This window comes from Echiichthys vipera, assembly GCF_963691815.1.
Source record: "Echiichthys vipera genome assembly, chromosome: 22".
Lineage (NCBI taxonomy): Eukaryota > Metazoa > Chordata > Actinopteri > Perciformes > Trachinidae > Echiichthys > Echiichthys vipera.
In genome coordinates, this window is record NC_139847.1 from 1,777,707 (window position 1) to 1,797,809 (window position 20,103).

At 45.9% G+C, this 20,103-nt stretch overlaps 1 protein-coding gene across 1 annotated transcript; it reads left to right on the plus strand.

The window, feature by feature from the left end:
• Window positions 1–1,862: 1,862 nt before the first annotated feature.
• trim2b (tripartite motif containing 2b) lies at window positions 1,863–9,354 on the plus strand (the record flags this gene model as incomplete). Its single annotated transcript, XM_083937162.1, has 13 exons — window positions 1,863–2,098; window positions 2,606–2,754; window positions 3,955–4,135; window positions 4,402–4,661; window positions 5,205–5,343; window positions 5,433–5,612; window positions 6,243–6,438; window positions 6,561–6,664; window positions 6,792–6,959; window positions 7,103–7,271; window positions 8,170–8,240; window positions 8,379–8,519; window positions 9,202–9,354. Exons 1-13 carry the CDS (start codon window positions 2,000–2,002, stop codon window positions 9,352–9,354), a joined length of 2,010 nt encoding a protein of 669 aa, XP_083793288.1. The 5' UTR covers window positions 1,863–1,999.
• Between the last annotated feature and the right edge of the window lie 10,749 nt (window positions 9,355–20,103).

A 20,103-nucleotide genomic window follows, 5' to 3' on the forward strand; every position in this document is an offset into this window, starting at 1 on the left:
TTTATTTACAGACTCATAAATGATGTGTACGGGATGATGGAGGAGGTTAAGTTTAGTCACTAAAGGAGACGGTTAAGTTTAGACGACTAAAGGAGACGGTTAAGTTTAGACGACTAAAGGAGACCGTTAAGTTTAGACAACTAAAGGAGACGGTTAAGTTTAGTCACTGAAGGAGACGGTTAAGTTTAGACACTAAAGGAGACGGTTAAGTTTAGACACTAAAGGAGACGGTTAAGTTTAGTCACTAAAGGAGACGGTTAAGTTTAGACGACTAAAGGAGACGGTTAAGTTTAGACACTAAAGGAGACGGTTAAGTTTAGACGACTAAAGGAGACGGTTAAGTTTAGTCACTAAAGGAGACGGTTAAGTTTAGTCACTAAAGGAGACGGTTAAGTTTAGTCTCTAAAGGAGACGGTTAAGTTTAGACGACTAAAGGAGACGGTTAAGTTTAGACGACTAAAGGTGACGGTTAAGTTTAGACGACTAAAGGAGACGGTTAAGTTTAGACGACTAAAGGAGACGGTTAAGTTTAGACGACTAAAGGAGACGGTTAAGTTGAGACGACTAAAGGAGGCGGTTAAGTTTAGACTCTAAAGGAGACGGTTAAGTTTAGACGACTAAAGGAGACGGTTAAGCTTAGACTCTAAAGGAGACGGTTAAGTTTAGACGACTAAAGGAGACGGTTAAGTTTAGACGACTAAAGGAGACGGTTAAGTTTAGTCACTAAAGGAGACGGTTAAGTTTAGACGACTAAAGGAGACGGTTAAGTTTAGTCACTTAAGGAGACGGTTAAGTTTAGTCACTAAAGAAGACGGTTAAGTTTAGTCACTAAAGGAGACGGTTAAGTTTAGACGACTAAAGGAGACGTAACGTAACATAATGATGTCATGATGGTCAGAGTTTCCCACTTAACCCTCTCTTTCCACCGCAGGCTGCCCTCGGTTTGAACCCTCTGTGAACTGAATCCACAGCAAGGTCTGCTGCTAAAGGAGGATTTCACTCCGTACCCAGGAGATGGAAGCAGAAGGACGTTTCAGGTGGAGCGTGTGTGGAGCCTCGGATGCCCGGAGCCCTTTTTACCCAACAGGAGTGTAACGGAATAATCACTGTCTGACGTTTAAGCCGAGCACAGAGGTGAAATAAAGCTCGGACACAAGTGGATGATTGTGCGTTCACATTATAAAAAACAAAAACAAAACAAGACGTACATTTGATTTCCCAGCAGCCCTTTTTTTGATGCTGTGTAGGAAATGGGCTCGTGGACAAAGCCCCTCCTCTTGGCTGAGATAACTTACCCAACCCTACACTAACCCTACGCTAACCCTAACACTACGCTAACTCTACGCTAACCCTAACCCCACGCTAACCGTAACCCTACGCTAACCCTAACCCTAACCCTACGCTAACCCTAACCCTAACCCTACGCTAACCCTACGCTAACCCTACGCTAACCCTAACCCTAACCCTACGCTAACCCTAACCCTAACACTACGCTAACCCTAACCCTAACCCTACGCTAACCCTAACCCTAACACTACGCTAACCCTACGCTAACCCTAACCCTACCCTAACCCAACCCTACACTAACCCTATGCTAACCCTACGCTAACCCTAACCCTACGCTAGCCCAACCCTACGCTCACCCTTCCCTGCCCTAACCCTAACCCTACCCTAAACCCAACCCTAACCCTAACCCTAACCTTGACCCTAACCCTACGCTAACCCTAACCCTACCCTAACCCTGACCCTGACCCTGCGCTAACCCTACCCTAACACTAACCCTACGCTAACCCTATGCTAACCCTACGCTAACCCTATGCTAACCCTACGCTAACCCTAAGGGACAATGGAATAAAATCCAGGAGTTTACAGGAGCCAACGATAAAAACAGTCTGTAGGAAAGCCTCGTACCTGAGCACTCAGCCCCTTCCCCTGGCTGCAGCGTGGAATAAGGGGTGTGTTCGGAGGTTCACCCCCACCAGGCTGCTGCCGCTCGCAGATGGAGGCCCACCAACACTCCCCAGATAGCAGCAGTGAGGAGTGCACCGTCCTGGAGGCTCCGCCCGGCAAAAACGCCTGCCCTCAACATGCAGGGAAGGTAGGAACGCAACAAACAAGTAGACTACTGTGAAACTGAATTATGAAACTTAAATAGTTTCATAGAGTATAAATTATGAGTAGCTAGGTCTGGTGGTCAGCACTCTTGCCTCACAGCGAGAAGGTTCCTGGTTCGAATCCCTGCTGGGGCCCTTCTGTGTGGAGTTTGCATGTTGTCCCTGTGTCTGCGTGGGTTTTCTCCGGGTTCTCCGGTTTCCTCCCACAGTCCAAAGACGTGCAGGTGTTCGGTTCATTGATGACTCTAAATCACCCGTAGGTGTGAATGGTTGTCTGTCTCTGTTCGTCTCTATGTGTCCTGTGATAGACTGGCATCCTCTCCAGGGTGGACCCTGCCTCACGCCCAATGTCAGCTGGGATCGGCTCCAGCCCCCCGCGACCCCATGTACCCCAAGTCTCGTCCATTCTAGTGTTTTTTAATGTACTTGCGCTGCGTTTTATCCAAATCTCCCTGCTATTGTATCCTCCATCCTTCCCCTTTCCCCTGCAGGTGGCGGACCTGTACTGTACGGCCTGCGACTGTGCCCTGTGTGAGGACTGCGTGCAGGACCATGAGGAGCACCCTCAGGTGCCCCTCAGCCAGGCCCTGGAGCAGCACCGCAGCGACCTGCAGGAGAGGCTGGGGTCCATCCAGAACAGGTGGGAGTCTGGATGTGGTTCACACACGGCTGTATTCTTGTAACAATTTAGACTCTATCAGAGTTGTAATGCGAATGTGATTGGAATATATTTAGATAAGCGTTTCATGAATACATATATGCAGTAATGTGCTTTCTGATTGAATGATTCAACCATTAACAGCCTTGAGGACACATAATTAACACTTAAATGCTATGTTATTGCTTTGGATACATTAGAAAGATGTGTCTTATCCAGAAAAACTGCCCCCATCAGCGTCATATTATTAGATATTATTGAATTTCATGTCTGATTCATGTCTGAGCAGCATTTTGATGTTTTAGCTATTAAAGATGTCGTTGGGTGGTTTCATTTGCAACAATGCATTATATTTGGACTACTCATTACACACAGTTTGAATGACTGTCAACAGGATCTTAGAGGTAGAGGTAGAGGTGGGTGGAGGACTTTTGTGGGTAGCAACAAATTTGGAGGTATGTTCTTATTTTCATAACAAGAATGAATGGCGACCTTCTGCTCGGCCAACACTTAAATCCTGTTAGCCTCAACTGTAAAGTACAGTTAAGGCTGAGGTATGCTCGAAACAAACTAGTATGTACAAATCGGTGTCCAACTACATCTTAAGGAAAACAATCTTTATAGATGTTCAGACGAACACACTGGAAGGTCTGCTGTGAAGGAAGACATGATGTGATAATCGCAGGGTTTGCAGTTTTGGATGACCTCATCAAAAGCATTTATGGTGTTGCACTCGTTTGTGAAACCAGCTATTTGAAATACGTTTAATCCATGCAAACCAGAAGACTGAATCCAACTTCAGTGCGTTTGCAAAGAGTTTTCAAGTGTGTGGTCTCGCCTCTGGATAGTCCCCTTCTGCTTCAACTCAAAAATAACCAAAGCATCACAGTAAAAAGGATCCACCGCCCAGTGCAACCTTTCGCTAACTTGCTAACTTACCATGCGACACAGGAAAGTTCAAATCCTTTGATTTACTAGTACTTTTGTACATGTCCTTTAGTAACATCCCACCATTTTATAAGGACACAGGGAACACAGGCATGAATGACTGATGAGAGTTATTGCAGTGAAGAGGAGAAGCTGACATCTGGTGGACAGACAGGGAAATGCAGGAGCTTGGAGCAACAAGGACACAGTGGCAGAAATTATGATCCTTATTTGCCTCTGTTTGTATCTCTCCAGACTCCCTCAGATTGCAGATGCCCTGTCCTTTGTTAAGGAGATCCTCCAACAGCTGACCAATCAGAGAGCTTCCATCGAAGAGGACATCCAGTCGAGCTTCGAGGATCTGCACAAGCAGCTCGATGTCCGGAAGAGCGTCCTGCTGATGGAGCTGGAGGTCACATATGGACTCAAACAGAAGGTGCAGGGTCGACCTGAACAAGAATGAGAACCAATTGTTCACTTTTAGGGTGTTTTCACATTAGATACGACGGGTTTGCGCTGGTGTCTGATGAAGATGCATCAGAATTACATTGAGAATGCTTCATAAATGGTTAAAAACTCATTGTAGTCACGTTCAATAGGAGTCCACTTCCGTGTTTTAGTACAGTTGGTTTTCACACCTGAAGTGAGCTAACTCACATACACATGAACTGTACGCAACACACATCTGTCATCCATGTCCAGGTCCTCCAGGCCCAGGTGGACAGCCTCGTCCGGGGAGAGGGGGATATTGCGGCCTCATGTACCCAGACTGAGGAGGCTCTGGCCGGGGAGGCGTGTGTCTCGAGTCTGCAGGTAGAGCAGGAGCTGCACGAGAGGCTGGGGGAGCTGACCTGCCTCGGCCTACCGTGTCAGCCGGAGGAGAATGACCAACTGGATCTGCTGATGGAGACAGATGGGCTGAGGAAGTCCATACACAACCTGGGGACCATCGTCACGACCAGGTAAGGCCGTGCTCTCACAAGATATTCAGGCCTGTGATGTAAAGCATTTTTGAATTTAACACCTCTTGCAAAGCTCTTGATCTACCGGTCAATCCTGCTGTTTGATTGGCCGAAATGGGTCGAAATGGGTTTTCTCAGGAGGGGGTCTGGAGTCTCCCTTAGAGAGAGGGGGAGAAGTTCAGCATCCGTGAGGAACTCGGAGTAGAGCCGCTGATCCTTTGCGTTGAAAGGAGCCAGTTGAGGTGGTTCAGGATCATCTGGTAAGGATGAACCCTGGGCGCCTCCCTAGGGAGGTGTTCCAGGCACGTCCAGCTGGGAGGAGGCCTCGGGGAAGACCCAGGACCAGGTGGAGAGATTAGATCTCCACACTGGCCTGGGAACGCCTCAGGATCCCCCAGTTAGAGCTGGTTAATGTGGCCCGGGAAAGGGAAGTTTGGGGTCCCCTGCTAAAGCTTCTACCCCCGCGACCCGACCCCGGATAAGAGGTTGAAGATAAGTGATTGACCACTTGATTGTTCTTTTCTCACCTCTCCTCTTCCTCAGTGCGGTGGCGAGCCAGAGCGAAGCCATGGGTGCTGGCCTGGAGCAGTGCATTGTGGGACATCCCGCCTCAGTTACCATAGTGACAAGAGACAAGTCAGGGGGAGCCTGCAAGAGTGGCAACGCAATCCTGTCAGCTGAGGTTCATTTTACAGACACACTCAAACAAAATATAACGAAAGTCTGTGGATACACAGGATATTACAAAAGGTTACCCATGTGTTAATCCAGGTGTTCACCCCTGACGGCAGCATAGTGGACGGGGAAATACTGGACCACAAGAATGGCACTTATGAGTTTGTGTACACGGTGCCGAAGGAGGGCAGCTTCTCATTGGCTCTCCGTCTGTATGACCAGCACATCAAAGGAAGTCCCTTCAAACTGTCTGTCAACAGGATCTTAGAGGCAGAGGTAGAGGTGGGTGGAGGATTTTTGTGCTAGCAACAATTTGGAGGCCTCAACTGTAAAGTACAGTTAAGGCTGAGGTATGCTCGTACAAATCGGTGTCCAACTACATCTTAAGGAAAACAATCTTTATAGATGTTCAGACGAACACAGTGGAAGGTCTGCTGTGAAGGAAGACATGATGTGATAATCGCAGGGTTTACAGTTTTGGATGACCTCATCAAAAGCATTTATGGTGTTGCACTCGTTTGTGAAACCAGTTATTTGAAATACGTTTAATCCATGCAAACCAGAATACTGAATCCAACTTCAGGAGGTCTCACCTCTGGATAGTCCCCTTTTGCTTCAACTGAAAAATAACCAAAGCATCGCAGTAAAAAGGCTCCATCGCCCCGTGCAACCTTTCGCTAACTTGCTAGCTTACCATGCGACACAGGAAAGTTCAAATCCTTTGCTTTACTACTGCATTGAATGACATTTCAAATTAAACTGCAGTCTTTTGAAGATCATGGAGGACAAAGCATGCAAGTTAATAATTTAAGAAATGACCCCAAAAAGTTTACAAGTTAATATACATAATAATATTAAACACCTAAAATTCATACTTGTGAACAACGCCCATCATTGTGTCATCAGGTGTCCCCCTCCACCACCACAGCAACCAACTCAGCAGCCTACGCCACCCCATCCACAGGCTCCTCTGAGGGGGCAAAGAGACGAGGGAAGTCCCCCGGCCAGAAAAAAAAGGGCTCCAAGAGGGCCAGCAGCGCCCTGGGCACTCCACGTCGCAAAACTCAGAACCCCATCGAGGATGACCTCATCTTCAGGATTGGTGTGACATTACAGCTATTAAAGCTAAAGCTCATGAGGATGAATTTGGGTTTACTGCTGGCTGCCATACTGTCAAGGCCCAGCTGAACAGTGACTTTATTTGATATACTCTGCTCTCTTCAGGAACAAAGGGACGGAATAAAGGAGAGTTCACCAACCTTCAGGGTGTGGCTGCTTCCTCCAGTGGCAGGATATTGATTGCTGACAGCAACAATCAGTGTGTCCAGGTAAACCAAATTGCTGTTTGAGGGTACAGACTTGATTTTAGGGTTACGGCTAAATGTAGGATTAGGTTTACAAGCTAAGGTACGCATTGTGTCTATGAGGGTCCTCACAAGTGTTTCCCCACTCCAGATTTTCTCCAACGAGGGGGAATTCAAGAGTCGTTTTGGGGTGCGTGGTCGGTCCCCAGGGCAACTGCAGCGTCCCACGGGTGTGGCTGTGCATCCCAGTGGTGACATCATCATTGCAGATTACGACAACAAGTGGGTCAGCATCTTCTCCAGCGAGGGCAAGTTCAAGGTAGGAATACTGGCTTTGAGCTTTGAAGGGATGAAGGGTTACAGGGTTACTTAGTCTTAGTTTCAAGGACGTTTTAATGCTCAAACTAACATTTCTTGTGTTTTAAATGGTTCTTTCTTTTGGTTGTATTTGACATCCATCAGGCTAAGCTTGGCTCTGGTAGACTCATGGGACCAAAGGGCGTGTCCGTGGACCAAAATGGTCACGTGATTGTGGTTGACAACAAGGCGTGCACTGTCTTCATCTTCCAGCTGACCGGCAAGCTCATCACGAAGTTTGGGAGTCGAGGAAACGGTGACAAGCAATTTGCAGGTAGTGTTTGCTCAGATAGACTTTCCAGAAATGAATAAAAGAGACAAAGGACATAGACTTAATCACCACGTTCCATTTCATTTAAACCATACGGATCACTGGTGTTACAGCCACATGTGCAGTTGAAGTTTAAGGTTCTCAAAGGACACTTGAAGTGATAGTTGAAGTTTGACATCTGAAGCCAGATAAAGTGTAAGCACTTAAAGCAGTTGAGATACATGTTGAAACCATAGACTGTACAAAAAATGGACAAAGCATACCCGTCGAGGTACGTTCCTCCAACTTGATCCAATCGTCCTTGCCTGCGGGCTCTGCCTCATTTCCTCTTACCAAAAAAGGGCATGTATGTGACGTTGGGGGGAGGGAGATACGTCCATCTGGATGATGTACCTCCGAGGAGAAGTGAGGGCCAGAGGCTAGCTGTCACTCAAGAGGCCACGCCCCTAATTATTCATAAACTTTAACCTCCAATCAAATAAAAACTAGCCTGGTGTATAAACCTAGAATGTTTTTTTTGTACCAGGCCATTTTGTAAATAGGTTTAATGATGCTGTGAAAATGGCCTGTTTAACATGGGGGTCAATGGGAAACTGCTCTATTATGCAAACTGCCCCTAGTGGACACTCAGAGAACTGTAGTTTCTGGCACTTTCGTATTGAATCAACGAGGAAGTCGCTGTGGTGGGGGCTTGGTTGAAATTCAAAGCCTCAAAGCAGGTAAAGTGTTAAAGTGAGCTCCAAAAGTAGATCAAGGCCATTTACAGTGTCAGTTGAAGTGTTAGTGCTGAAAACAGCCGAACCTTGAGTTGCACTGTAATCACCAGACGTAGCTGAAGCGCCAGTTGACGTGTTAGCAGAAACACTGAAGGCAAAACCTGTTTTATGCTCCTGTCCTGAAGGTCCACACTTCGCAGCAGTGAACCAGAACAATGAGGTCATTGTAACTGACTTCCATAACCACTCTGTTAAGGTAAGGCCTTACTGAATTTCTTTTCTAGAATGAAATGACACCTTTACTCTAGTGTGATCCAGGTGAACACTCATTTAATCAAGGATCCTTTAACACATGGCACATGAATATGGAACTTGATTTCCTTCTCTTTCTCAGGTTTTCACCCCCGAAGGAGAGCTGGTGTTGAAATTTGGCTCTAACGGTGAGGGAAATGGCCAGTTCAACGCTCCCACTGGTGTAGCAGTGGATGTGAATGGGAACATCATCGTAGCTGACTGGGGCAACAGCAGAATACAGGTACAACGAAGGCTTGTTAGGGCGCACTCACACTGTCCTTCCGTATCGTGCCCCGTGCTTTAGGGTCCTTGCCCCCCCCCTCCAGGCCCGTTTGTACTCACACTACCTGGGCCTCGGAGAATGCTTCTTGCTGCCTATACGTCATCACGCCGTAACACGTCACACCCATTGATGACGTCATGGCGATGCGTGGCTTTGTTTCCAGATCTTTCCGTAGACCTCGGAGTTTTTGTGCGTCTTGTCGACTGTTTTTGAATCTTTTCATCGACCAAATCTGCAGTAAACACTCCACCTCCGCACCACACCAACGTGAACCTTTCACCGCCATTGTTGTTGTTGTTAAATGTCCGCGTCTTCCTTCTAATTTCTATGTTCGAACAGGCGCACATAAATTACATCAGAACCGCCGTAGGCCTCGTGCTCGTACATGTGCAAACGCGCTTTACTAAAGCCCACCTCTCTCAGATGGGCCGTGGACGGCCAGCTGGCCGCAGTTATGCGCGGAGCGGCTGCACTCACACTGGTCAAACACACTAGGCTTGACCCGAAAAAACGGTTTTGGCGCGGTGCGGAAGGACAGTGTGAGTGCGCCCTTAGACTGGAATAACAAAAGGGCCTTTTTTGGGGGAGTTTTTGCAATGATTAAAACATATTTTCTCACTCTGTGTTCAAAAATTTCCAGGTGTTTGACGGCAGCGGCTCCTTCCTCTCCTACATCAACACATCAGCGGACCCTCTGTATGGACCCCAAGGCCTGGCCCTGACTTCAGATGGACATGTGGTAGTAGCTGATTCCGGCAACCACTGCTTCAAAGTCTACCGCTACCTACAATGATGGAGGCTTGGGCGAAGGGAAGGAAAGACAGATGGAGGGAGCGGTTGTTCGATTGGAGAGATTTGGTGCACGATGACAAACTCCTTAAGGAATTTTTGCATGAACCTTTTACCGCTGCCTGTAACCATGGAAGGAGGGATGGATAGAAAAGAGGAGGGAGCAAAGACGGATTAGTCATCATTACATCAGTAAACCGCAATGACACTATGATCTACTTTTGACAGCTTTGATGATATAGTTAAAGTATCATCACAGTAATTGTCAAAAATAAAACAGTGGATGACAGAGAACGGTGGTAAGATTGGTCTTAGAACGACATCCTCTTAAAGTCTACGAAGGGACGAGGACAGGACCAGCTGATGGGGGAGTGGAACAATGGTGGATTCAAGAGTTTGCTGCTGTCATGCACATTTGAGGAATATCTCAGAATTGGACCCAGCTGGAGTAAAACAGTTATGCAACAACTGATTCATGATGTCAAGTTCTAGAAATCCCTCTTCCTCCCAGTTGGGCATTAATAGAAACAAAGGAGGAGTAGATGGAAAAGGCTTTAAGAAAGAAAAGAAGAACGAATTTCAAGAGGAGACGATGAAAAACGCTCCGAAACCGCTGCATCCTGAACCCACGATGGAGTGAATGATGGATGAAGGGATTAAAGAAGAATCAAAGGCATGAATGAATAACTTAAAGCTGGTGTTTTGGAGAAAATGGGTTGGATTGGGAGATTAAATGTTTTCTAGTGTTCTGCCTTCTCATATTGTAATTAACAGGCAAAAATAATGGCCAGTGAGCTACAAGAGGTCTACGTCTTGGTTTGACATCAGTTCTTGCTCTCGGTCGTTACCACAGATTTCCCCTACGGTGTTTGAACCGCGATTCAATTTGTGCAGCTGGTCAGGGTGGCCTTGCGTAAAGCACCAGTGGAGGGCTGCAGTTGTACAGTGAAACCCCCAGGAGCGAACATGTAAATCTGTAAATAAGCAAAATGGCATCCGCACCCAGCCAAATTTACATATTGTATGACGATTTAAGGTCTTTTCAGACAGTGGGCGACTCTCCGCCCGCATGCTAGCTTGGATATGCTGGTGTGCTCCTCATTGTTAATAGAGAGGCAGACAAGCACGCTGCGTGTAAATACCAGGCGCTCTGTGCTTGGTGACCGCGGAAACGGCTTCTGCGCACTAGCGATGTCCCAATGAAGCTTCATGAAGCATTAGTTGTATTTGTTGAGCCCACAGATCCATTTAGTCTCTCATCTCATCTTCAGCCTCTGATCCTGGATCAGGTCGCGGGGGCAGCAGCTTTAGCAGAGGACCCCAAACTTCCCTTTCCCGGGCCACATTAACCAGCTCTAACTGGGGGATCCTGGGCGTTCCCAGGCCAGTGTGGAGATATAATCTCTCCACCTGGTCCTGGGTCTTCCCCGAGGCCTCCTCCCAGCTGGACGTGCCTGGAACACCTCCCTAGGGAGGCGCCCAGGGTTCATCCTTACCAGATGATCCTGAACCACCTCAACTGGCTCCTTTCAACGCAAAGGAGCAGCGGCTCTACTCCGAGTTCCTCACGGATGCTGAACTTCTCCCCCTCTCTCTAAGGGAGACTCCAGACCCCCTCCTGAGGAAAACACATTTCGGCCGCTTGTACCCGCGATCTCGTTCTTTCGGTCATGAAGATCCATTTGGTGGATAAAGAAAATACTTCATGACGCTTCATTTGGACACCACTACTGTGCACTACTGCATACCTGCTGGTACAAGCTACATTAGCATCGCTGTAATCTTAAAGCCTAGCTCAAGTTAAAACCCACCATTACCTGATAACCCAGTCTTGCCCCGATGCCCTCCTGTCTCTCATTCACGTATTGTTCCCACTGGTTGCTCTGCGGTCCCTACGGCTCTCTACCCGCCTGGGTGTGAGAATCGCTCCCTGTCTGAAAAGACCTTCACTCTTCAATGGTCATGTTCAAACTCTTAGACTAAGACACGGGCCTCTTGTAGCCTGTTGCCCATTGTTTGAACCTTAGGAATGTCTGAATATGGAATGTTTCTTTTGTTTCTTGCCATTTGCTAGTGCTCTATAAAAGTCTTAGGCGATAGATTCATCATTAGAAACGATTGCTTGACTATGATTCTGATTGTCTGGATCGGTTGATTGACACGGTAGCTTTGATAAGCAGCATCGTCTTATCAATGCTTGGTTGAGTGTTTTTGAGTGAGAAATCTGTTGCGAGGAGTTAAAGAAAGTCTATAAATCTATCCTATATATTTGTGAGAATACCTTTAAACGTTCAAATGAATTCGCATATTTGGAATCAGTCCCATTTTTACACGTTTGGCATCTCGGGAACGCATCTGTGTCACCAGACGGACAGTTTTTATCTAACTTCAAAACTTAACCAAACTTTCTGTTGAACCTACAAATATAAATGATGATGTAATGTTTAGAGTGAATTTAATGGAGATAAACTAAAGTCTAACTTCTTCTCTTTGGAACCAAATCTGGTTTGAACGTCCTGATTTATCTTTGTGTGAACCAGAGCGCTCAAAAGGGCGCTAACACGCTAACATGCTAAATTAGCCGTGTGCTAACCCTTTAGATCTCCTCTCCGTAAACACTGGAGCTGCTGGACGTCCACATTAACATCAATGTTGTCCAAACTTCAGTCCTTCACAATAAAAGTCCATCAATGTTGTCCAAACTTCAGTCCTTCACAATAAAAGCCCATCAATGTTGTCCAAACATCCAGGACCTAACTTCAATCCTTCACAATAAAAGCCCATCAATGTTGTCCAAACATCTAGGACCAAACTTCAGCCCTTCACAATAAAAGCCCATGCTTTAACAGCTCCAAAATAAAGCGTAAAGTCTTCTTCATTTCCATTTTGAATGTAAACAACACCTGAGCCGCTCAGGCTGAGCGTCGCCCAAACGTTCTGACTGATTTCTCTCATCAACGTCACTTTATTTTACTAATCTGACACAGAATCGTTCATGCACAAATATGAAATTCACCTTGGAGATTCTTAGAAGTGTGTGAATTATCTCTACTTTCACTTCGGTGCGGATCAAACGGTAAAAACACCATGAAACGACCGGAAACCGCGGCAGGCCAGAGCCGCCAGGATAGGGTTAAAAACAGGTGTCTGACTGGTGACACAGTTACGTTAGCGAAAAAAACAAGAGGTTGGGGAATTTAGAGTGTTTCAGTTGATTCTCAAATCAGTCAAAAAAGTCAAAAGTGCCGTCGCAGGCTTGTCCACATGTTCTGTCATCACTCAATGCCTCAGTGTTCGAGAAGCATGCCCTGTATTACGTGAGTGTTGACATCAAACATTCCACTACGCATTTAATCTGTAAGCTCCCATTTTACACACACACACACACACACACACACACACACACACACACACACACACACACACACACACACACACACACACACACACACACACACACACACACACACACACACACACACACACACACTTAAGAGGACTTACAGTAACGTTAAGTACAGTAAAGGACACGAAACAGATGCCACGTTGCTAAAAAACACAGTACTTTTGTTAAAGTTAAAGGCTACGTGAAGTTATAATAATAATAACAATAAAAACAAATAAAAGCATTTATCAATTATAGGGAAGAAAAGCATTTAAGTAACTCACATCATCATTCAGTTAGACAGTTTTAGCGTTTATTGTTAGCATACAGACACTTATTTGGCTAACAGATGCTTGTGGTAGAGAGGGTGGTGTCCAATCAAGTTCACACCTGATCAAACAGTAAACGTTATGTAAGTTATTAATTCTATTTATTTATTTATTTATTTATCTTTCTACCTTGCCATTTGATTGTGTTCCACCGCGTGCATTGAAATTCGTAAGTGCCCATTTCTTCTTTCTGTATTTCTGTTTTGTTGAATCAAACTATGATTGTTGGTACTTGATACATTTTATACTGACTGTTGTTTGTGGACCAATCAGCATTTAAAGTTGCGTTCTTTTTGGTTTGTTTCTATCAAATGAAAACTGTCGTGCTGCAGGGGAAAGTAACCAAGCTAGTCATTTAGCAAAAACAGCGTGATAGCATTGCATTTTTGATTGAAACCAATGGATACAGTTGGCACAAAGCTAAAGAGTTAGCTGTAGCTAAGAGTACAATGTCCAAGCTAACCAACCAAGAAGGGAAGTTTGTTTTGAAATGCTAATACTGGCTAATATTGGGTGCAACTAAGCTAACGGAGTACCTTATGGCTGTTTGTAGCCGTTGGTTTCCATGCTGAATGTTAACAATGCTATCCGTCACTTTCACAGATAGCAGAGACAAAAACAGAGATAGTTGCATGTTAAATAAGAACAATAGATTCAAATAAACGAGTCACAAAATGGATTTGGTTGTTTCCCTAATTGTGCTGATTGTCAGTCTGTTAAAAGTACGTTCTCTGACTTTGATAGGCGCCCAACAGTGCTGCTGAAGCTCCCGTTTGGCTCTTCTACAGTGAGATTTGTTTGTTTGGATTCACTTTTGATTGTTTCAACAGAATCAGGTTGTGTTTGCCACTGTGCCTCCGTCCCGTGCCCCGTGCTTTAGGGTCCTTGTCCCCCCCTCCAGGCCCGTTTGTACTCACACTACCTGGGCCTCGGAGAATGCTTCTTGCTGCCTATACGTCATCACGCCGTAACACGTCACACGCATTGATGACGTCATGGCGATGCGTGGCTTTGTTTCCAGATCTTTCCGTAGACCTCGGAGTTTTTGTGCGTCTTGTCGACTGTTTTTGAATCTTTTCATCGACCAAATCTGCAGTAAACACTCCACCTCCGCATCACACCAACGTGAACCTTTCACCGCCATTGTTTGAAATGTCCGCGCATGGTCCCTCCTTCGTTTTTCTACGTCCCAACAGGCGCACAGGAAATGACCTCAGAGCCGACGTAGGCCTCGTGCTCGTACATGTGCGAACGCTCGTACACGTGCAAACGTGCTTTACTAAAGCCCACCTCTCCCAAACGGGCCGTGGACGGCAAGCGTGCCACTCCTAGACGCGGTACGGTTGCACTCACACTGGTCAAAGGAACCAGACTTTAGCCGGTGGAACCTGTTTGAGCACGGGACGGAGGCACAGTGGGAGTGCGCCCTTAAAATAATCCGAGCCTTGTTCTCTGGAGCCTTAATGTCAGTTATACAATTGAATGTTGTTCAAATGTGAAATGATGAAATTGCCTTTGGAGTAATCTTGATTTGAAATGTATTGCAAACATAAGTAAAGGGGAGTGAATTAGCATCTCAAAGAAAGAGTTCACGTGTAGACGTCCCTCTGAGGGGACTTGAAAATTCCTTAACGCAACAGAAAAATGTTTTCTTCGTCATAACAAATATTTATACGTGACATGGGTGTGTATCACTGTCAGTCTGCACGTTCAGTTCAACAACATTGTTCATCACTTTAACTTAACATTTCATTGAAGCTCTAAAAGTGCTGATCAGCTTCTTCCAGTGTCACTTGCCTGCTGCTTCTCTCTGTATCTGTCACGTCTGCTCACTGTTACGGACTTTCTCTTTAAGATTCACACAAACTCAAAACTGAAATAAAGCATTGATTCCTAAATTGCAGCCATTTGTTGCAGCTTGATGTCTCATCTCTTCTTCAGCCTCTGATCCTGGATCAGGTCTCAGGGGCAGCAGCTTTAGCAGGGGACCCCAAACTTCCCTTTCCCGGGCCACATTAACCAGCTCTAACTGGGGGATCCTGAGGCGTTCCCAGGCCAGTGTGGAGATCTAATCTCTCCACCTGGTCCTGGGTCTTCCCCGAGGCCTCCTCCCAGCTGGACGTGCCTGGAACACCTCCCTAGGGAGGCGCCCAGGGTTCATCCTTACCAGATGATCCTGAACCACCTCAACTGGCTCCTTTCAACGCAAAGCAGCGGCTCTACTCCGAGTTCCTCACGGATGCTGAACTTCTCCCCCTCTCTCTAAGGGAGACTCCAGACCCCCTCCTGAGGAAACACATTTCACACGCTTGGACCTGGACCTCGTTCTTTCGGACTTATTGACTGTGGGAGGAAACCGGAGAACCCGGAGAACCCGGAGAAAACCCACGCAGACACGGGGTGACAGTGCTAACCACTACTGCACCGTGTCGCCCCTATCATTCTGTATGTGCTGCATGAAAATTACACAACATTCAAACACATTTACAAAAAAGAGTTAGTGACATTTATTCATTGGAAAACAACATTATGATATCCAGCTAAATTATATAGAATTAAACCAGAGAGCGTAATAGGTGTCACCAATACATCAATCCTTATGATTTGAGTACATTAAGATGAATATTTGACATAATGCAGATTTACAGACAAACAAGTGTGTATTCAATTGCCTCTGTTTGCTTTGTGTGTGTGTGTGTGTGTGTGTGAACCTGTATTGCTGTCTTTGTGAGGACCAACTGTCTTAAGCTGTTGTTGTGAGGACATTTTGTCTGATCCTCACTCCTTAATAACATTTAAAGTAAAGCATAGAGTTAAGTTTAGGCTACAGCTCACACACACATGCAGAACATTTGCCACATTACTAAACAACATAGTGCTTTTAGCCTTAATTGTTAGCATACAGACACTTATTTGGCTAACAGATGCTTGTGGTAGAGAGGGCGGTGTCCAATCAAGTTCAAACCTGATCAAACAGTAAACATTATGTAAGTTATTAATTCTATTTATTTATTTATCTTTCTACCTTGCCATTTGATTGTGTTTGTTGTGTGTATTGCTATCAAATGAAAACTGTCGCGCTGCAGGGGAAAGTAACCAAGCTAGTCATTTAGCAAAAACAGCGTGATAGCATTGCATTTTTGATTGAAACCAATGGATACAGTTGGCACAAAGCGTTAGCTGTAGCTAAGAGTACAATGTCCAAGCTAATAAACCAAGTAGGGAAGTTTGTTTTGAAATGCTAATATTGGGTGCGACTAAGCTAACGGAGTACCTTATGGCTGTTTGTAGCCGTTGGTTTCCATGCTGAATGTTAACAATGCTATCCGTCCCTTTCACAGATAGCAGAGACAAAAACAGCTTGATAGCATTGCATTTTTGATTGAAACCAATGGATACAGTTGGCACAAAGCTAAAGAGTTAGCTGTAGCCAAGAGTACAATGTCCAAGATAATTGTGCTGATTGTCAGTCTGTTAAAAGTACATTCTCTGACTTTGTTTAGGCGCCAAACAGTGCAGCTAAAGCTCCAGCTTTGCAATCGTTTCAAGCGTGCTGTAATAGACTACATGCAGGTCTGATGAGCTCCAATTTACTTTGCTCAAATGTTTTATAATCCATGTCTTTACTCAACAACATGACAGTTTTCCTGATCTGTAAAGATACAGCAGAGCTAAAACCACACTACCGGGAAGATTAAACAAGTTTGAAGATGAAAGAAGGACGCAGCTTACAGTGTTGCCCCACTTTGGCGATGTGTACACACTAGTGGCAACAATGGTCCCAACAAACCACAAGCTCAGCACGCCCAATATGGCTGTGATAGTATGGAAAGCCCTCTGCTTTGACTGGTCCACCCGCTCCTTCTCCCCGCCTCCGTCCCCTGGTCCTGGGCGAATCAGGACACAGAGAACAGAGAGGCTGCAAAAAGACACGACGATTAAGCAGAAGACAAACCAGAAGAAAACTGGGATGATAGGCAACTCAGGCAGGTACAGAGCATTCACACCCATCGATCCGAGGCTCAGCAGCCAAACACACCCGATGCTGATGTTTCTGATTCTGGCTCCACGCACGGTTTTCAGCCCCATGTAGGTGATGGGGTGAACAACAGCCAGGTATCGCTCCACACAGGTCAGGGTGTGGAAGAGTGTCTCTCCATAATATATGATCGTAGTCGCTAAGAGCCCCACTAAGCTGAGCTCCGGGAGATTAGAACATGTTCCACAAAGGAAGCAGAAGAACCCCAAGCCCCAGATCAGATGCACGGCAGCCATGTGGTAGGTGAAGATGTCAGCGTGGCTGGTTGTTTTAAAGGAGCGCTGCTGCTGCCGCCATCGTTGGTAACCCAGGTAGAGGACCAGAGGGCAGAGAGGCAAAGTGAGGATGGCTCTGATAACCATGTTGGTCATGTTGATGTGAAAGCTAACTGGGGAGTTGGAGCATGGGTAGGAGAGAAAGATGCTGGAGTTGGAGGAGGAAGAGGAGTTTGCTGCCATATCTGCTGTGTGCAGCTGTGGCCTGAGGAGAAACAGAGAAAAGAGAGTGTCATCTTTTTACGGAAATGTTTGAAGTTCATTCATCTTCAGCCGCTTGTCCCTGTCGGGGGTCTCGGGGGGCTGGAGCCGATCCCAGCTGACATCGGGCGTGAGGCGGGGTCCACCCTGGACAGGACGCCAGTCTATCACAGGACACATAGAGACGAACAGAGACAGACAACCATTCACACCTACGGGTGATTTAGAGTCATCAATGAACCGAACACCTGCACGTCTTTGGACTGTGGGAGGAAACCGGAGAACCCGGAGAAAACCCACGCAGACACGGGGAGAACACGCAAACTCCACACAGAAGGGCCTCAGCAGGGATTCAGTGCTAACACCACCGTGTCGCCCGATAAAGACTTACTGTTTTTCATATTTAATTTCTCATCATTTGTTATCGTTTGTCATCATGCACAGTTGTTGTTTCCCTTCGCTCGATATCCTGCTGTCCAGCCTGAACAGCCCGACTTTTAAATGTTACAAGGTCTGAAATAAATTCTCCAAATGATTCAAAAAATTGGGAAAAAGGTCCAGGTGCGAACCACCACACCACCGTGTATTTAGCCAATTATCATTTAATTTGATTTGCTTCTTAACACCTACACAAAGCTCATTAACATGCCAAAAAATTCATTACACATCACGTATTGAAGTTTTTCAAGAGCACAAAACAGAGTTAAATTAACACCTAAATGATAGAATCAGGATCTTTTTTTGACCTGACAGGTATCTGGTAATATCAATAATGTTAAAACTCTTCAGTGAGATTGAAGCAGAGAGCTGGAAAACAAAGTACTTTGAAAACAAACCCAAAGGTGACATAGTCTTTTGTCTCTTCATTGGCTGAAAAGCACTAAATCATCAAATGCAGCTTGAGTTTGGCTATTTAATTTTTACCCATAGTTCCTCCAAAGTCCTCGGAAATGTTTGTTAATCAACTATGATCATCACTGAGTCATTACAGAACACCCACCTCGTCAGTCGTGTTTGTGGTTGGCCTTATCCGGCGTCTCCTCTCTCACTGAGCGGCCGACGCCAGGCTGCTGTTTGACAAAGTTAAGCAGACGCAAGTGTCAAACAACGAGTCAATATTTATTTTAACACCCTTTCGGACGGAGATTGATTTCTACATTTCCATATCTTTATTCAGTTCATCGTGTTTCACAGGATTCAAATGCAAAACACGCACCTGCAGACGAAGACAGGTGTTCATTCAAATACAGTGGAGCAGACTGTGTGCACAGTTCACATGAACTTCAACAGCAATAATGTAATAACTTCAAAAGACAACTATAAAATCACCACCTATCCCCATCAAGCTAAATTTCATATAGATCTGTTTCCCCATGGACGACTGGGACGTATGCGTATGAGTGTATGTGCATGTCATGGATTAATTATGTCTGTTCTGGTGCTTTTGCGTGCATTTACCAATGTAACTGTGCATATGTTTGACTGTACCACTACCACTTGACTGTTGGGGCGGCAGCAGCTTAGTCCATAGGTGACTTGGCTGGGAACTGTAGGGTCGCTGGTTCAAGTCCCTATGTGGACCATGTATGGCGCGTGGACTGGTGGCTGGAGAGGTGCCAGTTCATCTCCTGGGCACTGCCGAGGTGCTGAACCCACAAATGCTCGGGGTGCCGGTCACTGGCAGCCCCCTCGCTCTGACATCTCTCCATTAATTGCATGTTTATAGGTCCTGTGTGTGTGTGTGTGTGTGTGTGTGTGTGTGTGTGTGTGTGTAATTCGGGCCTGTGTGTGTGTAACATGATTAATAATAAGAGACAATACAATTTAATTTCCCCATTGCGGGATCAATAAAGTAATTCTTCTTCTACATTTCCATGAACCACGGGGTCCCCCCCTATCAGCTTCTCTAGCTTCCTGTGGGAGACCCGTTCCCTCTACCCAATTAACTTGGTAATACCAACTGTGTTATATCATATTATGTTTAAAGTGGTGTTTGTGAATAAACTAAACTAAACTAAACTAAACTAAACTAAAGTGAGTATGCATTGTTGAGTGCTGCAGTGCGTCCTGTTGTACAGACTTTTCTGAAGGGCAGTGGCAGAAAGGAGAAAGAAGAGCACATGTAACACGTCCTCGCCACTGAAGAGGACACTTTAGCACACGTTTTTCAACAACAGGGCTACAAGATGGCTGCACAGCATCATGGGGTCACTTGAAAATGTTACTACTTCAAGCGACAAGCGGTTGATTCGGTCAATTTTTTTAATTCATTGGGAAAAAGTCCATTCATCTCATCTCATCTTCAGCCTCTTATCCGGGGTCGGGTCGTGGGGGCAGCAGCTCCAGCAGGGGACCCCAAACTTCCCTTTCCCGGGCCACATTAACCAGCTCTAACTGGGGGATCCTGAGGCGTTCCCAGGCCAGTGTGGAGATCTAATCTCTCCACCTGGTCCTGGGTCTTCCCCGAGGCCTCCTCCCAGCTGGACGTGCCTGGAACACCTCCCTAGGGAGGCGCCCAGGGTTC